We start from the raw sequence: 24536 nt of genomic DNA on the forward strand, positions 1-24536 counted from the left end.
CTCCTCATCCAAGTTTAAAAAAATGCCTGGGAATGCATACCCCCCCCCACCCCACCCAACACACACACACACACACACACACACACACACACACACACACACACACACACGCACACGCACACCCACACCCACTCAAGATATACTCACAGGTAGTTGGCGAGGTTGTGCTCCTGTAGCGTGTGCGTTTCAAAGCCATGTGGCACTGTGTCAAAGTAGTCATTACCTATCCCACAGATAAAACATTTGGTCTGGAAGAGAAACGGGTTGTTAAGTGATTGCCATTACACATTACACAACACATGTGCCTGTAGTGTGTCATTCATGTATTTGGTCAGTACAGCCTCAATTCTGAAAAATGCACACAGAAAGATTTACAAATACATTCCAATGATTTATATAAATGTAAAAAAATACAAATATATGTCTGTATTTGTATGTATTTGTGTGTTGTTTTTTCTATTTATTTGTGGATTGCACTGCATTTGTTTGTGAATGGCTTCACATGTGTGTGGGCTTTTTTAAGACTCCCTGCCGTGCTTAGATCAGTAAATGCGTTTTTTCAACATGGAACATTTAGTAGCCAATCAGATCATTTTCAACCAATTACATGAGCGCAGATCCTCCCTCTCCTCCCCAGGTGGCTTTATTTGCGGCGGAAAAGGAAAAAAACGCATTTACGGATCTAAGCACGGCAGGGGAGTCTCCACAATGAAATATGTACAAATTCACAAACAAATAGAAAAAACACACAAATACAGACAAATGTAATATATATTTGTGAGTCTTTTTACATTTACAGAAGTCATTGGAATGTATTTGAAAATCCTTCTGTGTGCATTTGTAAATGAAATATATTTGTGAAATGTTCTGTGCGCATTTGTGAATCGTTGTGTGTGCATTTGTCATAATTGAAACTGTTCTGACCCCATATTTGTGTGCTGTATTTACTGTCTACTGTTTGAAGTGGTAAATAATGCATAAGCGTGTGTCTTCTCACCTCCATGTCTTCTTTGACTTGTTCCTGCTGATCCCTTAGTTCTCCAAAAGCGTCAATGATCAACCCTATAGTGTACACAAAGTGTAGACATTGGCTACCTGGACCACAACCCCCTTTAAAGGGCCTTTAATAGTACTGCAGCCAAATGTTGCAGTTATTGTTGCAGTGAGAGTTGTTCAGCTATAAATCCTGATATTCATATTAGTATAAGTATCGAAAATGGCTATGATGAGTCACAATAATATCTTCACACCAATTGCAAAACAAATTTTTGCATGGCGTAACCATGGGATCATTTCTGTTTATTCAAATCACTTTCCCTTAGACACACCAGAGAGGAGGCTTAGCTCTGTGTAGACAACATTTCATCAATCATGGCTGAAATAAACACTATTGCAGCTTTGTACAGTTTCCAGTTGTGAGATCTGTTTGGTTGCATCCTTCATTAACTAGTTTGAGCTAAACCAGCAGAAAAAAAGGTGTCATCTCCATTGGTTATTTACTGTGTGTGTGTGTGTGTGTGTGTGAGAACTCTCACCCTGGATGATGGCCAGGAGGATAACAATGACGAAGAAGAAGAAGGTAATGTCAAAGATGATGCGATAGATCTCATACTCGTCACCTGCGGGGTCCTCAATCTGGTCCCCGATCCCTCCACCTGCTCTAACACCTACATACATGTGGAACATGTAGCACTGGGAGACAGAGACAAGAGACACACGGAGAGAAGGGGGAGGTAGTCAGACAGACGTGTATCGTGCTTGAAATGGGAACAAAGTGCGATTATAGTAAAAAAAAAAAAAGAAGCGATGTGACCGTTTCAAGAGCTCATTGATGATTATGTACCTTACTTGAGCAACAATGTACAAAAACAATAATCATTTAAAAAGAGAAAATGCCTTTAAGAAAACGAGTCTAAAAGGAATATGCCAATGTAAATAAAAAAAACTGGAAATAAGGAGAAAGATTTCAAAGGTAAACAGATTTTTAAGGGGAACAAGATGCAAGGAAGAACTGAGCAAAAGGTGGAGAGGAGGAATATGATGGGAAAACCCAGATGCAGAGAAACATGAAGGCTCAGAGAAAAGAAAAAAAAGAAGAAAAAACAAGAGCTCATATCCTCTCATTCTCCTCTCATTCATTATTGTAAGGGATTTATTCACATTAATGGAGAAGAGGAAAGAGCAAAAACCTGCCAGAGCCAGTGGCCCTTTATTAGTCCATCCCTCCATCCCACTAAGCCCCTGTCACCTTCCTGTAGACTAGTTAGAGCTGGCACCAGCGGCCCCTTAATAGGAAACAAAAGCGCTCTATGGAATGCTATGGGTGACTGACTATAGGGGATTAGAGTGTGTGTGTCCTGACATTTCCGGGTGACAGAAGGCCCCTCTCACCTCCCCCCAGAAAACACACACCACAGAGTCCTTTTATAGTATTTCTGTCAGATGGCTTAGTAGCAGGGAACTGCACCATCACAGCAGCCATTCTGTCTGTACATGTTTTCTCCCTCACTGACAAGATGTTTCTTAATACCTATGCTCATATGATACAGGTTTACACACCCTGCCTGAATATACCTGTTAGGCCATCATGCATCAAGGGCATGTGTAAATGTGACGAGTTAAACAACCAAAGTTTAAAATGCATGATAAACCAGTTACCACTGTCCAAGGGCCTGTAGCATGAATGGAGATTGGTGGATAAACTCACTGTGCCACAAAGCGAGTTCACCTTCAACAAGGACAAACCACATCTGTAGCTCATGCTGCTACTACAGCTAACCTGCTCAGGAATCATGAAAGCGATTTCCTGTTTCAACTCTCAGTTCCAGATCCTGGATCATCACTGTTTCTGTACAATGAAGAGCCTTTAATTGAGTTTTCATAATGATAAGCACCCCAGATTGGTAGCATAAAATGCATCCTTCTGATTCTATTCCTAAAATATTTGGAAAATAAACAGAACAAAAAGAGCGTGTAATCTTACAGCAGCTCAGCGGAACCGCATACAGAGCCTGAGGGTGAACACTGTCGGACTAAAAGCTCGGACCCAGGACTTTTTGTCCATAAATGGAGCTGGATGCTCTTTCCTGAAGGGCTTCTCGGGGTACTTCCTACTTTCAATGAGACAGGCTGTACTGACACGTGCGTAACATCAGAGAGCCAAGCACTGCACAAAGCTGAAGATAAAGATATCTTATGAAGATGCAAGTGCAGATTTTTGTTTCAAAATATCGGCTTGAAAAGTCACCAGAAATGATGTCTCAGCCCCCAATGTAGCTTTCAGTGCACATCAGGTTCCCCAAAGCACCCCATGTTTACATGCCTGACATTAATAAAATATGTTAGAATCAGTCGGCATCGGAAGCGATGCAGGTACAAATTCTGTGGAGAGCAAAAGAGAACATTGACTGAAATTAAGTCTTCGAATCCACCATCTGTCGTCTGACCAAGATTTGCTTTGTATCGGTTTAAAATGACCTTGTAATTTGGCTACTGGTGAAATTATCCGGTCGTCCATGTCTCTCAACCCCAACTTCAGTCCTGCTTCATCCAAGTTTGTCACAGGAGGCGAATCTGTTGTAAGAACCACCGCCGATGGGTTCACAGTTTCAACTGCTACTGTTTTGAGGCTACTTCATTTAATAGTTATGTCCTGTTGTACTGCGGTCCCATAGATAGACCGACTTGAAACTTATATAACTGTAGTCCACAAAGCAACGTCATGGTGACTACGTCTACTTCTATGTAAAGTCGTCTGCAGCCCCTTAAAGCAACACACTTCTTATACTCACTGTCAACATGTCGTCACACTTCATGTCGGGCAATTCTCCATCTTCACCCTTGTTGTAAAACTTCCTGAAGAAGTTGAAGGCCACGACTGTGTAGAGGTACACCACCACTGCTAACAAGCCAACTGTTAACACCAGCTGGAAAACAGGGGAGAGGACGAGGCTGCTGTGATGCACAGTATACAACATCGTCATCATCATTAGTTTTTACACTTTTACTTTAATGGAAAATGTGAGATGGTCGGTACAGTGCTGTGTGAAATGTTGTGTATAATGGCTGAACTGTCTATCTGGGCACATATAGAGTTATTTCTGTGTTGGTATCGTTCCAAACCCCTTGTGGAAAACTGTAGTAAACAAAAATCTATTTAAGGTTAGGGTTTAGTATTTATCTTTCCTTAGATAAATTTGGACTTCATATGTCTGTAGGGAAAGACAATATATTTGGTCTGCAACTTAATTTAAATATACTGTGTTTATTTTTAAATGGAGATTAGTTGAATGCTATGATTAAACTAATTAGGACCTAAACTAATCGATTTGTCAGATACATTTAAATGCTCACCAGCATAGTGGCATAAATATTGATATCTGAAATGTATTAGCTGTGTTGCCATTCACATATTTTTAGGCACATTTTGAAATATTGCATTAGAAAAGGTGTATGGAAACCGCAAACCTCCTCAACTGTGCAAAAAGCTTTTGAGTTCGCTTGGGGTGTTTTCTTTTTGCCTTTTACAACAAAGAATTGCGTCTAATGGATTATAGAAATTCTTTTGATAGATACATTCTGATATAGCAAACATTTTACTCCTCAGCTGTCAGCATCTTCCCAGACAGCTTATTTGATTTATATTGCACTTTAAAAAGCAAATTTGCACCAAAGTGCTTCAAAAAGACATACACGCTGACACGTACAAGCACAGAGATATACTGGATATATGCATGGATATAAATAAATGAAGATAACAACATAAGTATTAATAAATTAATTAATAATATTCTACACTATGAACAGGGCACAGTCAGCACAAAGCAAAGGATTTGTATACAATCAGATGGATTTTTTATGTTCATCCTGATATGAAGTGTCAGGATGAGAGGATAGAGGTGTTATGGTCTCATTTTTTTGCACCTTGTTATTAGTGTTTTAAATGACTTTTGTTAGGAGCAGTATGGTGTGGCGGACCAAAGGTTAGCATCTCTGTCTTGTCCTCATTGAAATTAATTAAACAATGACCTAACCATTCTTAATGTCTCGGGAGTAGAGCTGAGCATCATCAGTGTAGAAGTGACTGGGGACTTCAGATGGGGACTGAATAATGTTTTTTGTAATACTTAGAGTAGTTGCAGGTTGTTATTTGACTATAGTCGAGCTTATACCAAAATATGTGTGAAGTTGTATTTCTGTCGACTATACTGCAGCTGAGAACGTAGTTGTTTACCTGTTTGCCATTGTGTGTGACTGAGGATAGGATGGTACGGAGTGTCTTGAACCCCATGGCGATGTCAAGTAGATGAGCAGCAAAGAAGAAGTTGTTATAATGACCAAGGATGGACATGGTCATATACCACGCCAGATACAGGAAGGACTGCAAGGAGCCAGGAAGAGAAAGTATAGTCAAGGTCGTGATTATTACAGATACAGACGTCCAACTGTGGCTACCAATGCTCAGTTTGTGGCTTGATTTACAGATTAGTGATCAGTTCATCATATTGTGATTTGAAAAGTTAATGATCCCAGAATGAGATATGAGCTGGATCAACATGTCTTATAAATGAGATAAAAGTTAGACAGAGCAGAACGTTAACCCTGCATTGATAAAACATTTACGATATTATTGTATCCATTATCAATATTTTGTTTATTTTTGCAGGTTTGAAATAATTACATCATGATTGATTTTAATTAATACAGAAAATGTTTCTCGATTTCAGGTTTTAAGTTTCACAAGTGTATTGCTGTCCATACACAGGTATATACATCAATAATTAATTAAATATTCCCATTAGGGCTGGGCAGATTAACATGTTAACACAAGATTAATCTGGCAATCCTTTATCGGCGTTAACTATCTGATTATGCGTTAACTGCATGTTTTTTTTTGGTGCTTTTTTTGCATTGGGAGGGGCTTATTGCTTTAAATCTCTCCAGACGCCGTAGTTCAGACCATGCGCAAAGCTCCTGACTCCGCGGTCTGATCCACTATGCAGAGCACTTTTTCTTGATCTTTACTCTTCTCTCAAAAAGGAGAACTTTCCTCACATCACAAGATGTTCAGTGCACTTGTTCAAGACAACATTCATAAACTATATATGTATGTATGTTAACTTGCTGTTGCTCCAGAGCGCCTGTTATATTGTTCTGATAAGATGACTTTAAAATAAAAGTGTGCAATAAACTAGTTTTTACTTCATTATTGAATTTAGCACATAATGCAATTATTCGCAATTAATCGCAGAAAAATAATACAATTAATCAGTTGTTTTTTTTCAACTTTGCCCAATTCCCATATCTGCGAGAAACCACATTCGTAACAGATATAACATTATTCAATAAGTAAATATACAAAATAAAATGTAGTCATGTTTGAATATTTGGTTTATTTGAATCAGAACTCAGACAATTATGGTAAATTAAACCACAGTTTTATATATGTTTTATCATACATAACAAAAGTTTAATCAATGAACAAGTTAATTTTAAATAAAAGTTCAGTAATTACTGTGAACATAATGATAATATGAAGTGCAAAATCAAGAAAATGTTTTTGGAAATCCTGCCATTTGTGAACACGACCCTCACATGGAGCCAGACATAACTGTACCTAGACATACTCACATTGTCTGTAAATACAACGCCCAGCTTCCAGATCTGGTACTTTACGTCAATGGAGTTCAGCCTGATGACAGAGGGAGAAGATGATCACAGAGGACGATCATGTGTGAGACCATCTGACCAGAGCTGAGTCCCTGAAGAGGACCCTGGTTTCAGGACCAAAGTCCTGTTTGACAGCGTCCACTCACGTTCTTATTCCAGACAGTGTCTAGTGGGAATAGTTCATGCCAATCCCAGAAAGACAGGTCTTTCTGTTCTAAGATTAGAGCTGGTTCTCAGATTAGAGCTGGTATTTCTTTCCTTTAATAATTGATAAAGGATTTTTTTTTATAATCCCATTTGTACAAGAACTTTTGTTTAATGACATAAAGGCAGTTGCTGGATATTAATGACTCGGGTCAAACTCAGTACATTCTTTCATGCATATGTCATAGTTATTGCTCTGTACAGGTACTTACCTCAACAGAGCATCTTTTTTATTTTTTTCATTATCATATAACGTATATGATAACTAGGCCAATCCACCATGGAATGCTGTCGCCACTGGTTACATTACTGCACTCCCCTCGCTTAGTAAATACTCACCTTTCATGTTTTTCATGCCTGTTTCAGTAGAAGCCCTCTCTACATCGGTAGTTTAATGCATGCAGATGCATTATTTCTTCTGCAACAATCCAGTTATTGGTTAATCAGCTAATTAATTGAAGTCAAGCTCTTAGTGTGCATGGGACACATGGGACATTAGTACATATTTGCCCACACGTGTACAGACACACACACACACACACACACACACACACACACACACACACACACACACACACACACACACACACACACACTCTACTCACACAGCAGCCAGGGAGCTGTCTCTCCTGGGCTTTCTCTTTTTGTGAGAGTCGCTGAAGTCCAGAGCAGCCTTGTCCATTCCCAGCAGCTCACTGATGCGGTCATGACCATAGAACTCTCCATATTTATCCATCACCTGAGGAAGAGCGGGACTTCTTGAAGAAACACTTTGCAGTGGATCTGCATCTCAAATAGTTTTGAATGAATAGCATTTTTTAAATTGCCAACACATCGAGAGTGGCCGGGAACTCATAAGGTTTAACATTAATAATCTTTCAACGTTCTTTTATTTTTAATTCAACCCGCCTAGAATTACAGGAGAAAAAAATAGTCTTGGACTTAGTCCATACTGATGTCCTACAGGAACTGTCTATACAGATACATAAGGGCTACTCAGTTTATTTTGAAACTTTTATTGATCATTAGCTGTTAGGTCTAATCATCAAAGAGGAGAGAATACAAATGAAATGTGCAAGAAACACAGGCACACAAATCATCATATAGTGTGTGTGTGTGTGTTCATACACATATGTATGTAGTATATATATATATATATATATGCATACAAAAGATGGAGGGGATGACTGTGTGTGTGGTGTGTGTATCAGAGAGAAAAAACTAAAAGTGGAACACAGCTCCCTCTGTCAGGCTAAACTTATATCACGTAGTGATGAGACGTGTGATGTGGAGTTATTTTACTGAGAGACGAAAGTCAGTATAATGTCTCCGAATGGACTAGTCTCTAAGGGGAGAAGTGTGCTCCATCAGAGCTGCTCGCCACTCACAGACTGTACTGTATACAAGAAATGGCAGTAGTCACCCTTTGTGTTGTTTTGAAGCATTGACTTTAGCCATTTGAGCTTTACCAGTTTGTTTTTTGCCACCAGTGAACCGTGACCATATTTGGACTACGGATGAGTGATGTAGAGACATCTGGTAGTGGCAGCAGCCAGACAATGACAAGGTAGTCCCGCCCTAAAGCATCCCTGTTTCATGATCTTGACCATAATTTACTAAATGATCATGCTGTTTTGAAGAAGACTTCAAACTAGATATTGAGACATAAACTCATGTTTACAATGTTTACTGAGTGAATAAATCAAGACAGAAGTAGAGTCATTTTCTCATAGATTTCAATACAATCTGAGGAGTTAGCCCCTGATGGTCAGTAGAGAGAATGCAAGTTGAAGGCAGTATCTTATTGGCTTCACTTTTCTAGTACAACCATGCCCTAATGTGCCTCATCACATCAGTGGTTTGTAAAATACTTTTCATCCATATTTTGGAAGAAAATACTAGAAACAGTTTGCAGCACTGATGATGTTAGACTCAGACATCAGAATTACTGAACTAACCAAAAATCTGTCACTCTATATTTTAATCGTCCCCTCTTAGCGCGGGAGTCCTCTGTGTTCTCTAGTAAACGTGTCTCTCAGCAGCTTTGTGAAAAGCGCTGAAGAGGAGACTCTTAGCTGGCATCTTTAGGAATCCTGCTGGAGGAAGAGACCGTTTGTGAATGTGACCCCAAAAACAGGAACACTTACCTTCCTCTTCACAAACTTATCCCAGTAGTTGTTAGGGAAAGATCTGAAGATTGGAGTACACACATAAAAGTGTATTATAATTACATGTATGTCTAAAAAACTAACAACAAGCACAAGATAAAACCGCATCTCATGTTCTTCCTCCTGGTTTTTAACACATCTACCGGTTATTGCCACTTGTCTTTTCAAGGGTTGATATGGCACACACTGCATAGCGCTATTCAATTCCATTCAGTTTATTTTGTATAGCCAAAATTCACAAATTTGCCCCTGTACACATACGACATCACTGTCCCAGGACGTCACATCGTATTAGGAAAACCCCTTCCAAAAACTTGAAAAAACCTTTTTACAGGGAAAAAAGGAAGAAACCTATATGCTCAAGCTACAAGCTCATCGATACACACCCTCGTACAGAGACATAGGGCCTACTCACTGTGTGTTGATTACCAGTCTGTCCCACTGTCCTTTTATGTCATCCTCAGATGGTTGTTCTGTGATGTAAAGGCCATCAAATTCCAGCTTCCTGGCCACTTCTTTTTCACGCTTAAAGATCACCAGTGGTACCTGCACAGACAAGACACACACAAGAAACAAACACAAAACACACACACGACACACACAAGACATAAACACACGCACACACACACACCATGACAATAATAAAGTTAAAATCCTAATAATATTAAATGACAGATTGTATGAACAAATTACTTCTTAGGTTTTAATGACAACATTGGTGGATGGAGATTCAAATGTTTGGAAGTATTTCTGCTGTGTGAATAGTCAGTATCCTGCCTTGAGACAGTAGTATCCAATAATGCAAAAGAAGGAGATGACAGTGTGCAAGACAGCCAGTATCCGTAACATGGGCTCCATGTATCCGGTGCTCTCCTCCAGGACAAAACGGACTGTGACGAGTTTCAGGGGCAACCCGGCCTCATCCATCACATCCTCCTTCGTCTCTATGGCCTCTCCTCCCAGTGGGTCCCACTGAACGCTGTTGTCTGGTTGGGTGCTAGTGTACACCACTTCCCTTTCCTCAACCACAGATGAAGATGTAGATACCTGGCAGAAACAATTCAATAGTTGTTTAAAGGAGACACATGCTAATTTTCAGGTTCATACTTGTATTTTAGTTCTAATAGATCGAGAAGATGGTGTACATGCTTGAATTCTGTGTTGTATTTTTTACAAAAATAAGAGACAGGCTATCAAGTAGATAGAATACCTGATAGCATGTATCTTTTAGCATTGGGCTAATTTTACTGTTTACCTCGTAAGCATTGATAAAAAGGAGAAAAATAGTGTTTCATTGATAGCTTTCAACAGATTGAACCTGTGTTATATTTAATTTTCTATTTCTTTCATGGGAAACTCGGAGACAGGATCCAAAGGCAGATGTGTGGTGAAAGAAAGTAACTTTATTATTTTCAGGAAAGGTAGGATTCTCAAAAACAAACAGGACTACGACAAATATGCACCGCCGGAGAGCTCCAGCTGTCATTACATCTTACCCAGATACAACAGATACATTTTTCTTCTTGGCTATTCGCGTAGCCATTTCTTTTTTTTTGATTAGCTGATGAGTGACACCTCACGGCAGAACTCCAGGGGATTCGGGTGAGACGTGCTTGATTCCTTCATGGTGAGGGCAGCGCGACCAGTTCACGTTTGCGTGCTGTGGCACATTAAATAGCCTAGAGTTTTTTTTCAGCATGAGAAATCTGATCTGTAGTGGAAGGGCGTGACTTAAGACCGAAATGAGTGACAGTCACGCTCAATGCGTGACACTTGAGTCACGCATTGTAAAGGTCTGTTTCCGTCTCTTGCCTGATAGCAACATTACCTTGTAAAATAGAAGGATGAAATTGATTGCGAAGGCAACGAACAGCGCCAGCATCCTCATGTTGTAGAAGTTCCTGGCAAAATAGTTCTGCAGGGGGAGACAAAAAGAAGAGCTACTAGTGATTTGGCTGTATGTTCCACACTGAAAGCCAGGTGTTAGACTTTCAACGTTACTCCTTAAAAACCGCATTAACTGCATGTGAGCATTGCTTGTGTAAAATTTAAATGCAAAAGTAAATACAAGAAATATGAAGATTCAGCAGACTAAGTTAAGTGGGTATCTTCCAATGTTACAGCCTTTATTGACAGAGATACTGAATTGACGACAAAGAGCTAAAACAAAATGACAGAGAAGTTCCCTGTACCAGTAGTTTTCTCTGGTAGGCTATGATCTTCTTCAGGAAGGCGGACTCCTGCAGATCCGGTTCATCAGACTTGGTGGGATGCCTTCTCACTTTTGGCTTCATCTTCTCATTCTTCTGTTGTGTCTCTTGTTTCTCCACGTGTCCACCCCTGAAATCACAAAACAGTTCTCACTTTCACACAGCTAATATCACAATACTGCCACAGAATAATGGTTTAAAAATAAAGGTCTATAAACCAAAGCTCATTTGTAAATGTGTGGATATTATTTACGTCACTACATTTAAAAAAAATTTGGGCCGATTGATTACTCAATTGGCCGACAAGACACAAGTTTCTACCAACATTGCTAGACACAGAATGACAGAATGACCACAAAAAGATGCAAAACTACCAAAAGGAAACACAAACCAACCAAAAAGAGACCGAAAACAACTACAATTAGATGCTAAATAAACCAAGAAAAAAGAGCAAAACAGCCTAAGAGAGACACAAAACATCTACCAAGAAAAAATAAATGAATACAAAGACAAAAAGGCCACATTGAGATGCATACTTAATACAAATAGATATAATACTATTAAAAGCGCTGTAAACAGGTCAACATTCGCGCTGATTCAGATATATTTTGAGAGCAATTTGGAGCAACTACGGAGACATTTAAAATTATTTGTTTTTCTTGTTATGGATGGGGATAACGACGACGACGACAAATACGCGCCACCGGAGAGCTCCAGTCCTGCCTGTCATTACGTCTTATCACTTGAGAGCACTGCAATGTATCTAACGTCTACTTTTGTTTCTAAACTATCTGTTCAACAAATGTTTTGAGACATTCTTAATTAAACTCACTTACTTGCCTTTTTATGAAACTTTTAACCACATAACATATGGCCTAAGTTCTGTCAACTGTGTTGGCCAAGGAAAACTGTAAAATGTGGTGGAAAGCTTTAAGAAAAAAAGCTAGAAGGTGCAACTTGAGACTTTCGTCAAAAGACTCTGCACAGCTAGTGTTAGATTTGTCATCTTTAAATAAATGTAACAAGTGGTGACGTCTGGTTGTAACTCTTCTGTTACTGTGGTTTATTGGGGTTTTATAGCTGTATACTTCCCTTTAATGTCTGCACTGTCCATACTGAGTGTTTTTTGGCTGATTCTGTAGTTAGAATATCTGTAGCAAGATTACACAACACAAATACATACTTACTCTGATGTTTTCTCAGGTTCACATTCTGTCGCTGCTATTCCTTCCTTTTCCTCGGAAGATGAGCTCTGTGACTGAAACAGAAAATATTATTTGCCAAACAAGACCATTTGTGAATGACTGTATTTTAGCATTACCAGCTGTAGGGCTAGGATCCGTCATGAAAACACATTGTTTGCAAAAGTTAGAATCGTTGTGATATTTTTTTAGTGCTCTTCTTGTCATGATGTGAGTTTGTCTGTTTCCTGTTTTATATTGAAAGTTCTTGCATTTTGTGTCCTCTGTCCCATGTACTTTATGCCTAAGTGATTGTCTGATAATTGTTTCCTGCTGTGTCCAATCACCTGCCCCTTTGTCTTGAGCCCAGTGTGGGATCGTACTGCGTAGTAACTCCGTGTTAAGTGTGAGTAGATCATGTTTGTCCTGTCGGATACCCGGTTTTGTGATTCTCATTCCTGTCCTGTTTTTTGTGATCCCTGTTTTCGTTCATCTCCTCTTTTCCCTTTGGCACTCATAGGCTTGTCCTGAGTTAGTTTTTGAAATAAATTAATTTTTTTGCATGGTTGCTTTGGCATTTGGGTTCTCTTTTCACCCCACTCTGTAACACTTCTGTAACACTGTTTCAAGTGAGCAGAACGTCTGCGTTCTGTTACTTAAACTTTCTTCAAAGCCCCTAGACTACTTCTACGAACTGGGAGTGTTCCAATTGCCAGAATACTGTATTTAATACACTAATTAAGGATGTTTGTATACTGTATGCAGCAGGGTCATCATTCATAACCTTTTTAGACGGGCGAGGCAAAATAGCATTTTGACACTAAAACATGCGTACTTTGACCAAAATGTATTGTGTGAACATAAATATTCAGATTTGAATACATCTGGAAAGCTACAAAACAATATAAAAAATATTTTAAAAAACACCCACTCTAAAAGTACTGTCAGTCAAACGCTAATCCAACACAGCCATAATTTTAAAAGGTTTGATTAAACTGTTAGTGAAGCATATCAAAGGGTGTTTTCTTCTGAACTTCATGGCTGTTTATCTGTAAACGTCTGACAGTCGGTCCACCACAACTGAAACAGTCAGTTCACCACAACTGAAACATGTGCAAGGATTTCTCTGGATTTTGGTACACACATTTATGAATTAGAGTACAATAAAAAATAACTTGGACTCACCTGATGCCTTCGTCTGAGCTCAGGTGGGGGTGCTGGTGTTAAGGGTGTCGGAGAAGGAACCGGGGAGTTCAGCAGTTCGGTCAGGCTGGCGTTGGGGTTGTGTGGGGTGATCTTGTACTGCCCCCCCTCTCTTCTTATGTCCAAGCCAAAAATGTCTGACAGCAGCTCGGTCTCACTGATGTTGACTGCGAGGTCCGCCAGATCCTCTTTAGCAGTGCGGTCAGAGGGTCTCTTCTCCCTGTCCTCCCCTTCACCCCTTACCTCGTCCTGGGTGGGGTCAGGCATGTTGGCCAGAAGCTCTGACACCTGGGATGGAGGCAGTTTAGTTTGTTTTAATGACCCGTGGATACACTGCCCTATTCTTTCAGAAGTATGGATAGTAACCTTTATGGTCTTGGCCCCCTCCACCAGATTGCCTCCCATGAAGCTGTTGTAGAAGATTCGGCAAAAACCTCGGGCCACACTGAACACAACGTGGAGTAGGCCCAGCAACACTGACCAGTAGAAAGACACCAGCGTGGTCACCATATCCTTAACTGTCATGTTCTTTATCTTCTTTATCTGCTTCTTCAAAGTCTTCATGGACAGTACCTGAAAAGAAAGGAAAAAGAAGATGTGAATGGTCCATTCAGTGGTAAACAGCTTGCTGTTGGGTATTGACAAGGACGTGTCATTATCATAGTCATGTTTACGAGCATATTTTCAACTATTCCTTTGAAATACTCACTTTGTTTGTTAGCTGTGTCTGGTGCTGCGTGAGCCCTCACCTTTATCAGCACCATGACGTTGTATCGCAGTGCTAGAAGAGCCATGCGGACAGTGGTGACAGAGAAGAAGCCCATCTCAGGGTTCTCTTCGTCTGGCTTCTCCCGCTCACTCTCCTCTTTCATTGCTGAGCGCTCGCCGGCGTCAGACATCCGAGCCGCCAGCTGCATTTCAAAGATGGTGTCCTCGCAGAAGTTTACGAACAGCTCCATCTTCTCCTTCTCCCCTCCTTCATTAACCACATCAAAGATGAACTGACGCTTGGATTCTTTGACCTATACAGTAATGAAAACAATGAGGCGGAAGGAAATAGTTGCTGGTATTCAACACTGTCACCAAGTCAAGTGGCGAGACAATTAAATGACAAAATCCACATTCATTCATACGCCGTGCGGCTCTACCTGAGGTTTCTCCCACTGTGTCCGACTGGACTCGCTGATCTCAAAGTAGACCCGCTCGATGCGCTTGGCACTGCCCATGATCTCAATCCGACCCAGGTAGGGTTGGAAGTAGTTGAGGACGCTATCTGCCAGCTCCAGGAAAGTCTGCAGCCGGGTGTCATGAGGCATGTGCTCCGACAGGTTGGTTAGCAAAACCGCCACATTGAAGCCAATATCCTTTATGAATAACAGTTCAGGTTTAAATAAGTTTGTTTTCTTTTCTTTTCCTGCAGTTTTCTAAATATAAAACTGTGACGTATTAGGGATGTTGTAGATGGAAAGTAATTATGGAGCTTGGACAGGGGAAATATTTGGAAACTCAAATCATAAAAATGTCAAAGATGAAAGAAGTAGAATTTTCCTGAGACTGATTACTTGAGATGTTAGAAAAAGATATTGCACGCATCTCAATCTAAGAATAACAACATGTTTTTTAAATTCATGTGGGACATATTTTATACTTTTTAAAAATGATCCAAATTGTATTATGTATTTTGCATATACCCTTTGTTAACAACTTATTTTGTAGACCAGACTAAGTCTCACAAAAAGCCAAGCCCTGCAACTTTAATCTTGAAAATTAAGCGTTTCCTTCGTGGTAAATGCATACCACAAACTACGAACTGATGAGACATTTAAATTAGGGCTGGGCAAGTTAACGCAGAAACTTTTTAATCCTTGAACAGCGTTAATTATTTGATCATGTGTTAACGGCATTTAATTTTTTTGCATTGGGGAGGGTTTTATCATTGCTGCACACAGGTGCTCCACTTTAAATCTCTCCCAGACGCCGTAGTGCTGACCTGGGCGTCTTACGGCTATCCCAGTCGGGCTCGCTTGAGGTCAATCAAAAATTAAAAATAAATAAGAGTCACGCCATAATTGCAATACAACCACACTGCTTTTACTTTAAAGGCGATTTATGTACGTGCGCACGTTTCCGTAGCCTCATCGACAGGCAGTGTTGACGACTTGCAGACTTGACAATGACGTGAAAGCATGTATTGTTATGTAGTTTCTGTTCTCAGTAAGTGCTGCAGTAAGCCGCTCCGCCTCACAAAGCTCTCACAGGTGGTCCACTCCCAGCTGCAGGCTCCGTATACAGATTGAACATTAATCACGCATGCGCAAAGCTTCTGACCCCGCAGTCTGATCCACTATGGCAGAGCACCTTAAGTCAGTATCACTTCTGGATCTTCACTCTTCTCTCAAAGAGGAGAACTTTCCACACATCAGAAAATGTTCAATGCACTTGTCTAAGCAAACACAGACTGGACTTTTCTCACAGAATAAGAAAAACTGAACTGGAAAACATGAAAAGCACTTATTGCTTTTGTATAAAGTTAATCAATTGCTGGTCTTTAACATACATCTTTAAGGTAAGCAATAAACTGAACATAAACAAAAGAAAGAGTGGCTTGTCCCGAACAGGGACCCTTACTACTGAACACAATGATTATGTTGTTCCCTGCTAAATACTAATGTTTTTTTTATGGTACCTGTTCAGAAAAAGAAAACAGATTTATATACTATGTATGTATGTTAACTTGCTGTTGCTCCATTGTTCTGATAACATTACTTTCAAATGAAAGCATGCAATACACTAGTTTGTACTTCATTATTGAATTTGGCGCATAATGCGATTAATCGCAGAAAAAGCATGCGATTAATCAGTTACATTTTATCAACTTTGCCCAGCCCTAATTTAAATACATGATGTAGATTTGATGTGATTTGAATGAAGTGATGGAAAAGTCGTGACAGCATAAAATTAAACAGTATGTTGTTGATTTTTTTCCTGTCCCAGTTGAGATTAGAAACTAATTAAACACTTACTCCTCCTTGTCCCACCTCACTCTAATTGAAGAAAGAGGCATATTTTTACCCTCCCCAAAAACAACCAAAACAAAGGAATTCAATATTGTCTGACTGAGCTGCCAATGAAGAAGCCCAAGTGCAAGGGATGTCCTATGTTGGCTTCCCCAAACAAAAAACACAAAGAATTGTACCAAATTCTACTCTGATACGGCAAACAAATGTCCCCAACTCATTTATGGAGTAAAACAAATGGAAAGGCAGAAGAAAGAAAGACAGAAAAAGAAGACAGAAATAGAAATAACAAGCGAGCTCTCTCACTAAACCCCCTTTGAGTTGTTAAAACTCTTCTCTAAGAATAGATTTTATCAACGGATTTCAAGGATTAAAGTGCTTAGATTTGGACAATTTAAGGCCCTTATAAGACATTAAAAGAGATCTGTAAACATCTAGGTCGTTACCTTGGCTGGCTCATGAAAGCGCTCCACAAATTCTTCATAGTCCAGGAGCTCATTCTCATCAGTCTCAGCACATGAGAGCAGGAACTGTGTCTCTGACTGGGTGTAGTGTTTGTGGCTCTCCATGGCCTTGTGGAAGTCCCTCTTGGAGATGACACCTGTGAGTGAATTTATGAATCTATAAATCCTCAACAGCTCCCTCTGGGATCTCATCCCAATGCCGCCTAATGACAAATGTGATGAAAAGTAAATGTGGGTTCGGAGCCTTGCCTTTTCCGTCAGGGTCATACTCCTTGAAGGCATCTGAGGATGTCAAGTCTTTCAGCTTGAGGAACATGTCAAAAAACTTGAGGATCATTTCCACATTGTTGGAGGACTCCACCAGCATGTCCACCATCTGCTTTCCTATGGTCCCATTCACCACATTACCTGCGAAACCACGACACAACATGACATATTTTTAACCATCCACAAGAGACAAAGCGTTTGCAATGCCTGACCATGTTCTCAAAACTCATTAGATAAGGCACCACATTGCAATGATACAAAGCCAGATGAAAATCAGAAAAGTTTCCCTTTTTAATGTCATAGTTCCAAGCATAACAGCAACAGCTTATTTTGTGTCATTGCTTCATGTGCCTGCAGACACCTACATTAGTCAGGGAGAAGCCCTTTAATAGCCAACTTTGTCCACTCGCTCAAACAGCTTTTTTGAGTGATTAAACGTCTGTAGAATCAAACTTAATAAATACATTGCTAAGAATGATTTAACTCATTTAAGAGTGCAAATACACATGTGATGACCCTGTCATTCTATCAGCTCTTTCAGTAAGAAAGATTTAACATATTTTATAATGGAGTACTCATGAAATCAAACCTACCTTCCAGCATAGAAAGCAGCATGACCACCATATCTTTCTGAAGATCCATCAGTTCTTTCAGTAACTCAATTTGACTGGAGTCCTGATGCGAAAAAAGAAAGACAAAATAAATGTGTTGAGACTTTCTGAACCATGTCAGGGAGAACTAACTCAGGGAGGTTTGTCACATAATACTTTGAAGTGAGATATTAGTATTTAATAAGAATGTGAAATAATTAGGAGCCACAGTGAAGGATGGTTAAGATGCATTCTAGGAAATGCTTTGATAATTCAGAACTTGAATTGAAACGCTAAAAGGCCAAAATGACTAGGAGGATACCGTAATGTTTCCAGTTGGAGGAGTTCCAGGAGGTCTTCCACACAAGTGATGGAGACAGGATTATAAGATTGACTAGTAGTTAAATGTATTGGCTTTATTCTTTGTTCTGGTCTTTTTGCTTTCACTGTACAAGTGAGCAAGATGAGCTTTCTTCACAAGTATTCTGGTCTCAACAGTTGTGGTGGTTTAGCATGGTAGTGGTAGAAGGTGAGGTAGTACCACATCTGGGCCTTTTTTTTACTCATAAGATGGTTTACAGTGGAAATGGAACAGAAAATAAGGGAAAAGAGAGATGAGGTAAGAAAGAGCCATGGCTGAACTTAAACTGGGGAAGTTGTGATTATATTGTCAGCACCTTGCCCACAGTGACCTAAACTCACCTGAGATAATTTCATCTGCATATGAGCGAAGACATGCAGGAACCCAACCACAGCATCCCATAGTCGACTGTGGGCCAAACTCTGCTGGTTGCCAGTACATGGACCCTACAACAGAATCAGCAACAATCATAATCAGGTTTCACACAGTCAGATATGTGAGTGTTTGCCACAGTTACAGCCTACATATATTGTAGAATATCAATGTAATGTTGCTTTTCAACCTGTACATTACTGATTTCTTGTCATACCCCTAAAGCATGACTACTGCTAACATAATCCCTTTCCTTATATCAGAAGCGTGACATAAACATTTCATCAAATGAATAAGTAATTTAAAAAGCTCTCTGTCTCACTGAATTTAGACTAATTGTGACTGTTAATCACCTTCTTAATTTGGATTATTTAAGACTTTTGAGAATGTTCTATGAACGACAGGTATCAGTTTATTCTTTATAACAGTGACTGAAACAATAATAATTATAGTGTCTTCTCTTACCTGGATGTACTCTGTGAGTGTATTGAAAACTTGCTTGGCCACATTTATTGCCTTAGAGAAATTCCTCTGGCCCTGCTCGTCAATAACATCTTTCCCAGAATAATACCAATAGAAATCACTAATGGACTCCTGGAAGAGATTAAGAGAATACAACAATGAGTCAGATTATCAACCAGTAAATACGTTGATGGTCACTATGGCTGTATGCTCAAGGACCTATCATTGTTGTGGAGATTTACAATTAAACAAAATACATATTTTATTGAATTGAATTGTTATTATTAAATGATTGTTTTTGAATTTCTGACAACGTGCAAAGGTTAAAAACAAGCCTTACCTACTCGGCTACAGGCCACATTGAGGCTTTTGTCTCGGCTCAACTACCGGCAGTAAAAGTTTGGTCTTATTTTGAGGATTTATTTCATACTTTGTATTTTATGATCCACTAAATTGAGGCACCATAAAAGATGAATAAAGATGTTGCTTTAAATAATCATTGCCTTATTGCCTGTGAGGGAGCCGGTAGGAAGATTAAATAAGATTAAGTTCTTCTTTGTTTGAGAAGAGACTGGGAGACACACCTGATCTTCACTGAATGCACTTTTCTAAATATTAGTAGGGGTACAACCGTGAAGCATAATGTAAGTATTTATATACAGTAACACAGCCAGAAAAAACAGTGTCAGCTTGACCATTTTCTGTACTGCAGGTACAATAAATGGCATCATAACGTATCAATTGCAAAACTTTGGGTTACTTGATCTAACCCCGGTTCTTTGATAACAGAGTGAGGTGTTTCACTATGGGGAATCGCCTCGGCGTGACCAACTAAGGAAACTCCAATGACACCACGTCTGTCTGTGACAGACAGGTCGAACTGTGCTGGGGCCCCGCCCCCTCATATTATCACAGTCGACCGCCCCTCTTAGAATCATTGTAGACCGATTTCTTTCTGTGTTAATGCAAGGAGGGGTGTGTTGGTGAAACACCTCACTCTGTTATCAAAGAACCGGGGTTACATCAAGTAACCCAAAGTTCTTTTTCTAACTTTGTTCGGTGTTTCACTATGGGAGATATAGACCGCTCCCGGATTGCATGAGATTCCCGAAGCTAAAATTGTTCAGCCCAGTAATGACTATCACAGGGACTCTGACGCGTTGGCCTCTAGCACAGCGTGTACTAAGGATGGCCCTGAAACATCGAGCCTGTAAAACCTTATAAATGTATGAGGTGTAGACCAGCTCGCTGCAGCACAAACATCCTGCACTGAAACACCCTTGAACAGAGCCCACAAGGTGGCCATACTCCTTGCGGAATGAGCCCTCAAACCCTTGGGGGGCTGCAGACCCCTACGACTGTAGGCTAGAGACATGGCCTCCACAATCCAGTGGGACAGCCTCTGGCGGGACAATGGCTTGCCCTTGTGAGGAGTGGCCCAGGACACGTACAGTTTATCTGCTTTCCGAAAACCTGCCGACTTACTCACATACATATGCAGTGCTCGCACTGGACATAATGTGTTAAGCCTTTGTTCCTCTGTGGAGGAAAAAGGGTGTGGGTGAAAAGCTGTGAGCTCTACCATGTGACATCTGTACGCTGAGCCCACCACCTTAGGCACAAAGCCCGGGTTGGGCCTCATACAGGCCTTAGCGAGCCCTGGAGCAAACTGCAAGCAGGAAGGGCGAATGGATGAAGCCTGTAAGTCACTCACACGTTTTGCTGTGGTTAAAGCCAAGAGCAACACTGTTTTGAGTTAAATAAACTTCATCTCCACCGCCTCCATAGGCTCAAATGGGTGTTAAGAGAGGGCCTCCAACACCACCAAAAGATCCCACAGAGGAACCAAGGACCTGGAAACAGGGAGCTTACAGCGAGCACCTTTCATGAAACGACATACCAAAAGATGCTGCCCTACCGGCTTCTCTCCAAAGCCTTCATGACAGGCTGAGATAGCCTATAGCGCTAAATAAACTTTAATAGTAGAAAAGGCCTTACCCTTGTCTACTAAATCTTGCAAAAAACATAGTAGGTCCACTACTGAACACTGGAAAGGAATTGTGTGCCTCAACCGGGACCATTCCTCAAAAACTCGCCATTTACCACTGTAAAGAGAGCGAGTGCAGTCCTTGCATTCTGAATCGTGTCAATAACCCGTTCAGGCAGGCCTGCTGCGTTCAGGTTCCACCTTTCACAGGCCAAGCCCACAGCGCTATTTGGTCTGGGTGAGGGTGGTAGATCTCTCTGCCTGCCTGGGAGAGAAGGTCCCTGCGTATGGGGAAAGGCCACGGCTCGCCCGTCAGGAGCTGTATTATTTCTGTCACCCAATGCTTGGACAGCCACCTCGGTGCTATCAGGATTAGCGACAAGCCCTGTTCTCTCACCCTGTCTCGAGTCTAGAGTTTGCCGCGGCCGCAAAGGAGTGTTTACCCCATGGTTTAGGGTTCTCCGCCCGAGGCTGCTGGTTTGTCTGCTGACCAGCTGCCTGCCTGTAAGGTCTGGCACCTCCCTGTTTACCCCTTCCTGCTGCAGCTGTAACTGAAAAGCTAGCCCTGAGTACTTGTGGGGTACGAGGGACGTGCTTTCGGGGTAAGCAGAGGTTAAAGGCTTCGCCTTCCTGCTTTCTGAGGGTGCTGGTTTTCCTAATTTTTTCCAGCGCAGGACCGAACAGACCCTTGACTGGGTCATATGCCGCATCCATTACCTCTGCCTTCTGCGTATCACTGAGGCCTGAGAGATTTAGCCACAGGGCTCTCTCACCTGACACAGCAAGGCCCATTACACGGCCGCAGCCTTGCACTGCACCACGGGATGAGCGTAGGATAAGATCATTAACCACACAAATCTCATGCCATAGGGTGGGGTTAGGTGACCATGAATCCAGCTGCTTGCCCATCTCTTCCAGGATTTCCCCCTGGTACGCGGACAGCAGAGTCATCGCATTTAGCAAGCACACTGACTGCGCTGCATAGCGATACATCCTCTGCAAAACGGAGGCGGTGAGGCGCTCAGTTTTATTAGGCAGAGAGATGTTAGAGGAAGCTGGGAGAGAAAGAGCAGCGGTCTGGGTGGTGGTGAAAAGCCACTGACGGCTCCACTGCTGGTGGTCCAGCCAGACCTAGCTCTCCCATCCCCTAGACTTCCAGCTTAGAGTAGCCCTTGGTGGGAAGCTTGCTCTTAAGTGGACTGGACCAGTACCTGGCCATTTCTTTCATGCAGATAGGCACTGCTGGCAGAATTTGTTTTGATGGCGGTTGGGCTGGTGGAAGCCTTTTACCATCGTACAGGTCTCTCTGCCCCTGTAGCATCCTGAGCTGCTGGCCATTGTATGCCCAATCTAGACGCGGCTTGTTTGCAGACCTCGTATAGGTTGCTGTCCACTGGGGGGGACAGCATCTGATGCACTGGGAGGTCTGGACAGCTCGACAGGAAATGTGGAGTCTTCCTCCTCATCTTCCATGTCGCCCATGTCCAGAAGGTCAGAGTTGGCATCGCCCTCTTTGTCCTCCTCACCCGGCTCCAGTTCGAGGAGCTCCTCGAAAAGTGGAGGTGTTTCCGGGCACTCAGCCTCCATCATGTCTGCCCAGCTCAAAGAGGCTCGCGGCAGATGTGTCCGTCAAGCATGGGTCCTGCCTAGTGGATACCGCCACTCTGAGCCTCCTTTCCAGGACCTTCTCCGGCATTGACGCAAAGTGCATACACGCCTATGGGTCAGCCAGCGATGCTTGCGCATGTTTGGCGCCCATGCAAGCTATGCACATTGGATGAGGGTCCTTGCCCGAGATGGATGCCACGCATGAGCACGGGCGGGAAGCAACCTCCTTTGCCCTCGGTTCCGACCCTTTGGTGGGGGTAGCGGCCGACATGGCAACCGGGAAGGGAGGGAAAATCCGAACAATTAGCCGCACTTAGCGTTAGCCTGACGGTAGATTACTCTAGTAAACGGGGGTTTAGCCCGCTAACTACGTACCGTAAGAGATTGCTCGCCGTAACGTGTTAACCAGAGATAATAAAGTTACACAGTCCCCGACGACACCGGTAACCAAGTACTGGGTTGTCGGGAACAGCTCGCCTTGACGCGGACACTGCTTAAAACTGTGTAGTGTCTAAATATAAGTTACTTCTTACAAAGTACTTACCCTGCAAATCCAGACTAGGACCAGGAACTGCGTTTGGCGACTTGTCCTAAACGGGTCGTCCATAAACTGTAGCAGAAAGTCCAAGCTAGCTAAAATATGCTGAGGGAGCTCTAGTTCTTCACGGGAAGAAAACGAGAATGATTCTAAGAGGGGCGGTCGACTGTGATAATATGAGGGGGGGGGGCACCAGCACAGTTCAACCTGTCTGTCACGGACAGACGTGGTGTCATTGGAGCTTCCTTAGTTGGTCACGCCGAGGCGATTCCTCATAGTGAAACACCGAACGAAGTTAGAAAAAGAACTGATTTTCATAGAGAGAATAATTTTCTTTTCGACTGAATTTAAATAGTAATAATGGAAGTTGGCTTTTATTCTGTATATGAACCGTATGACTCATTTAATTCAAACGAAGCAGGAACTAGCTGAAGTGACCAAAAGAACTAAAAGAAGCTAACCTGTACTCTGAGGAGGTAGTCGACAGTGGAGATAATGATGTTGACCGTCGTATTGTTGCCTGTTTGCGTCCTCAAGTAGTTCTGGAAGTCTGAAACAGGATATCACAACAGACTGCAATTTTATGCTTGTAAAAAGTGTTGGATAAATAAAGTAGTGGTAACATGTCTGAACATTGCATGACATGTTATGTAATGCATCAGAAGGATATCCACAGAGAAGAAAGCTTAAAGACTCAAAGATATAAATAGTAAACATGCATCAATCAGTGAGTTGATTAAGACAAAACGTTTCTGTTTGACATGTTGGTTAAAGAAAAAAAATCCCATCCTTTTTTAAAACTGTAATCAGCATTCAAACCAGAATTAACATTATTATTGAATATACCCTGTATTGAGATGCTCAGCTATATTTCCAGATCAACTCACAGAGAATAGAGAACACACACACCTGAGTTGTGTCCTTCACACAGAAGCTGCAGGAAGCGGAAAAGGTCACAGGTGAACTCATCATCCTGCATGACTTTCTCACCTGGCCGGAGAGAAGAAACACACCCATACACATACATGCACGCGCGCGCGCGCACACACACACACACACACACACACACACACACACACACACACACACACACACACACACACACACACACGCACACGCACACACGTATGCACAAATGTACACACAAGAACACAAGCATGTGCAAACACACACACATTCATATAAACAGACACACAAACACATAAAAAAGTCAGAGAACAGAGGAGACAAAAGCA

General features: G+C 41.5%; 1 protein-coding gene across 3 annotated transcripts in view; it reads right to left on the reverse strand.

Annotated features, from left to right (window-relative positions):
* Window positions 1-24536, reverse strand: part of ryr2a (ryanodine receptor 2a (cardiac)) — a 156262-nt gene that overhangs the window by 10245 nt on the left and 121481 nt on the right. For all 3 annotated transcript variants that reach the window (XM_068582453.1, XM_068582452.1, XM_068582454.1), the window contains 24 exons: window positions 24211-24291; window positions 23763-23851; window positions 19172-19300; window positions 18676-18780; window positions 17977-18058; window positions 17366-17524; window positions 17099-17253; window positions 14784-14999; window positions 14385-14657; window positions 14002-14208; window positions 13618-13923; window positions 12439-12509; window positions 11234-11381; window positions 10870-10956; window positions 9819-10088; window positions 9457-9587; window positions 9021-9063; window positions 7479-7612; window positions 6631-6691; window positions 5234-5380; window positions 3792-3926; window positions 1536-1692; window positions 998-1062; window positions 148-248 (listed from right to left, as the gene is read on the reverse strand). In XM_068582453.1, the coding sequence (XP_068438554.1) occupies window positions 148-248; window positions 998-1062; window positions 1536-1692; window positions 3792-3926; window positions 5234-5380; window positions 6631-6691; window positions 7479-7612; window positions 9021-9063; window positions 9457-9587; window positions 9819-10088; window positions 10870-10956; window positions 11234-11381; window positions 12439-12509; window positions 13618-13923; window positions 14002-14208; window positions 14385-14657; window positions 14784-14999; window positions 17099-17253; window positions 17366-17524; window positions 17977-18058; window positions 18676-18780; window positions 19172-19300; window positions 23763-23851; window positions 24211-24291 (3352 nt within the window). The remainder of the gene's footprint in view (window positions 1-147; window positions 249-997; window positions 1063-1535; window positions 1693-3791; window positions 3927-5233; window positions 5381-6630; window positions 6692-7478; window positions 7613-9020; window positions 9064-9456; window positions 9588-9818; window positions 10089-10869; window positions 10957-11233; window positions 11382-12438; window positions 12510-13617; window positions 13924-14001; window positions 14209-14384; window positions 14658-14783; window positions 15000-17098; window positions 17254-17365; window positions 17525-17976; window positions 18059-18675; window positions 18781-19171; window positions 19301-23762; window positions 23852-24210; window positions 24292-24536) is intronic.

Source organism: Clinocottus analis, unplaced genomic scaffold (genome assembly GCF_023055335.1).
Source record: "Clinocottus analis isolate CAN_PGR_092001 unplaced genomic scaffold, fCliAna1.0.p SCAF_19, whole genome shotgun sequence".
Lineage (NCBI taxonomy): Eukaryota > Metazoa > Chordata > Actinopteri > Perciformes > Cottidae > Clinocottus > Clinocottus analis.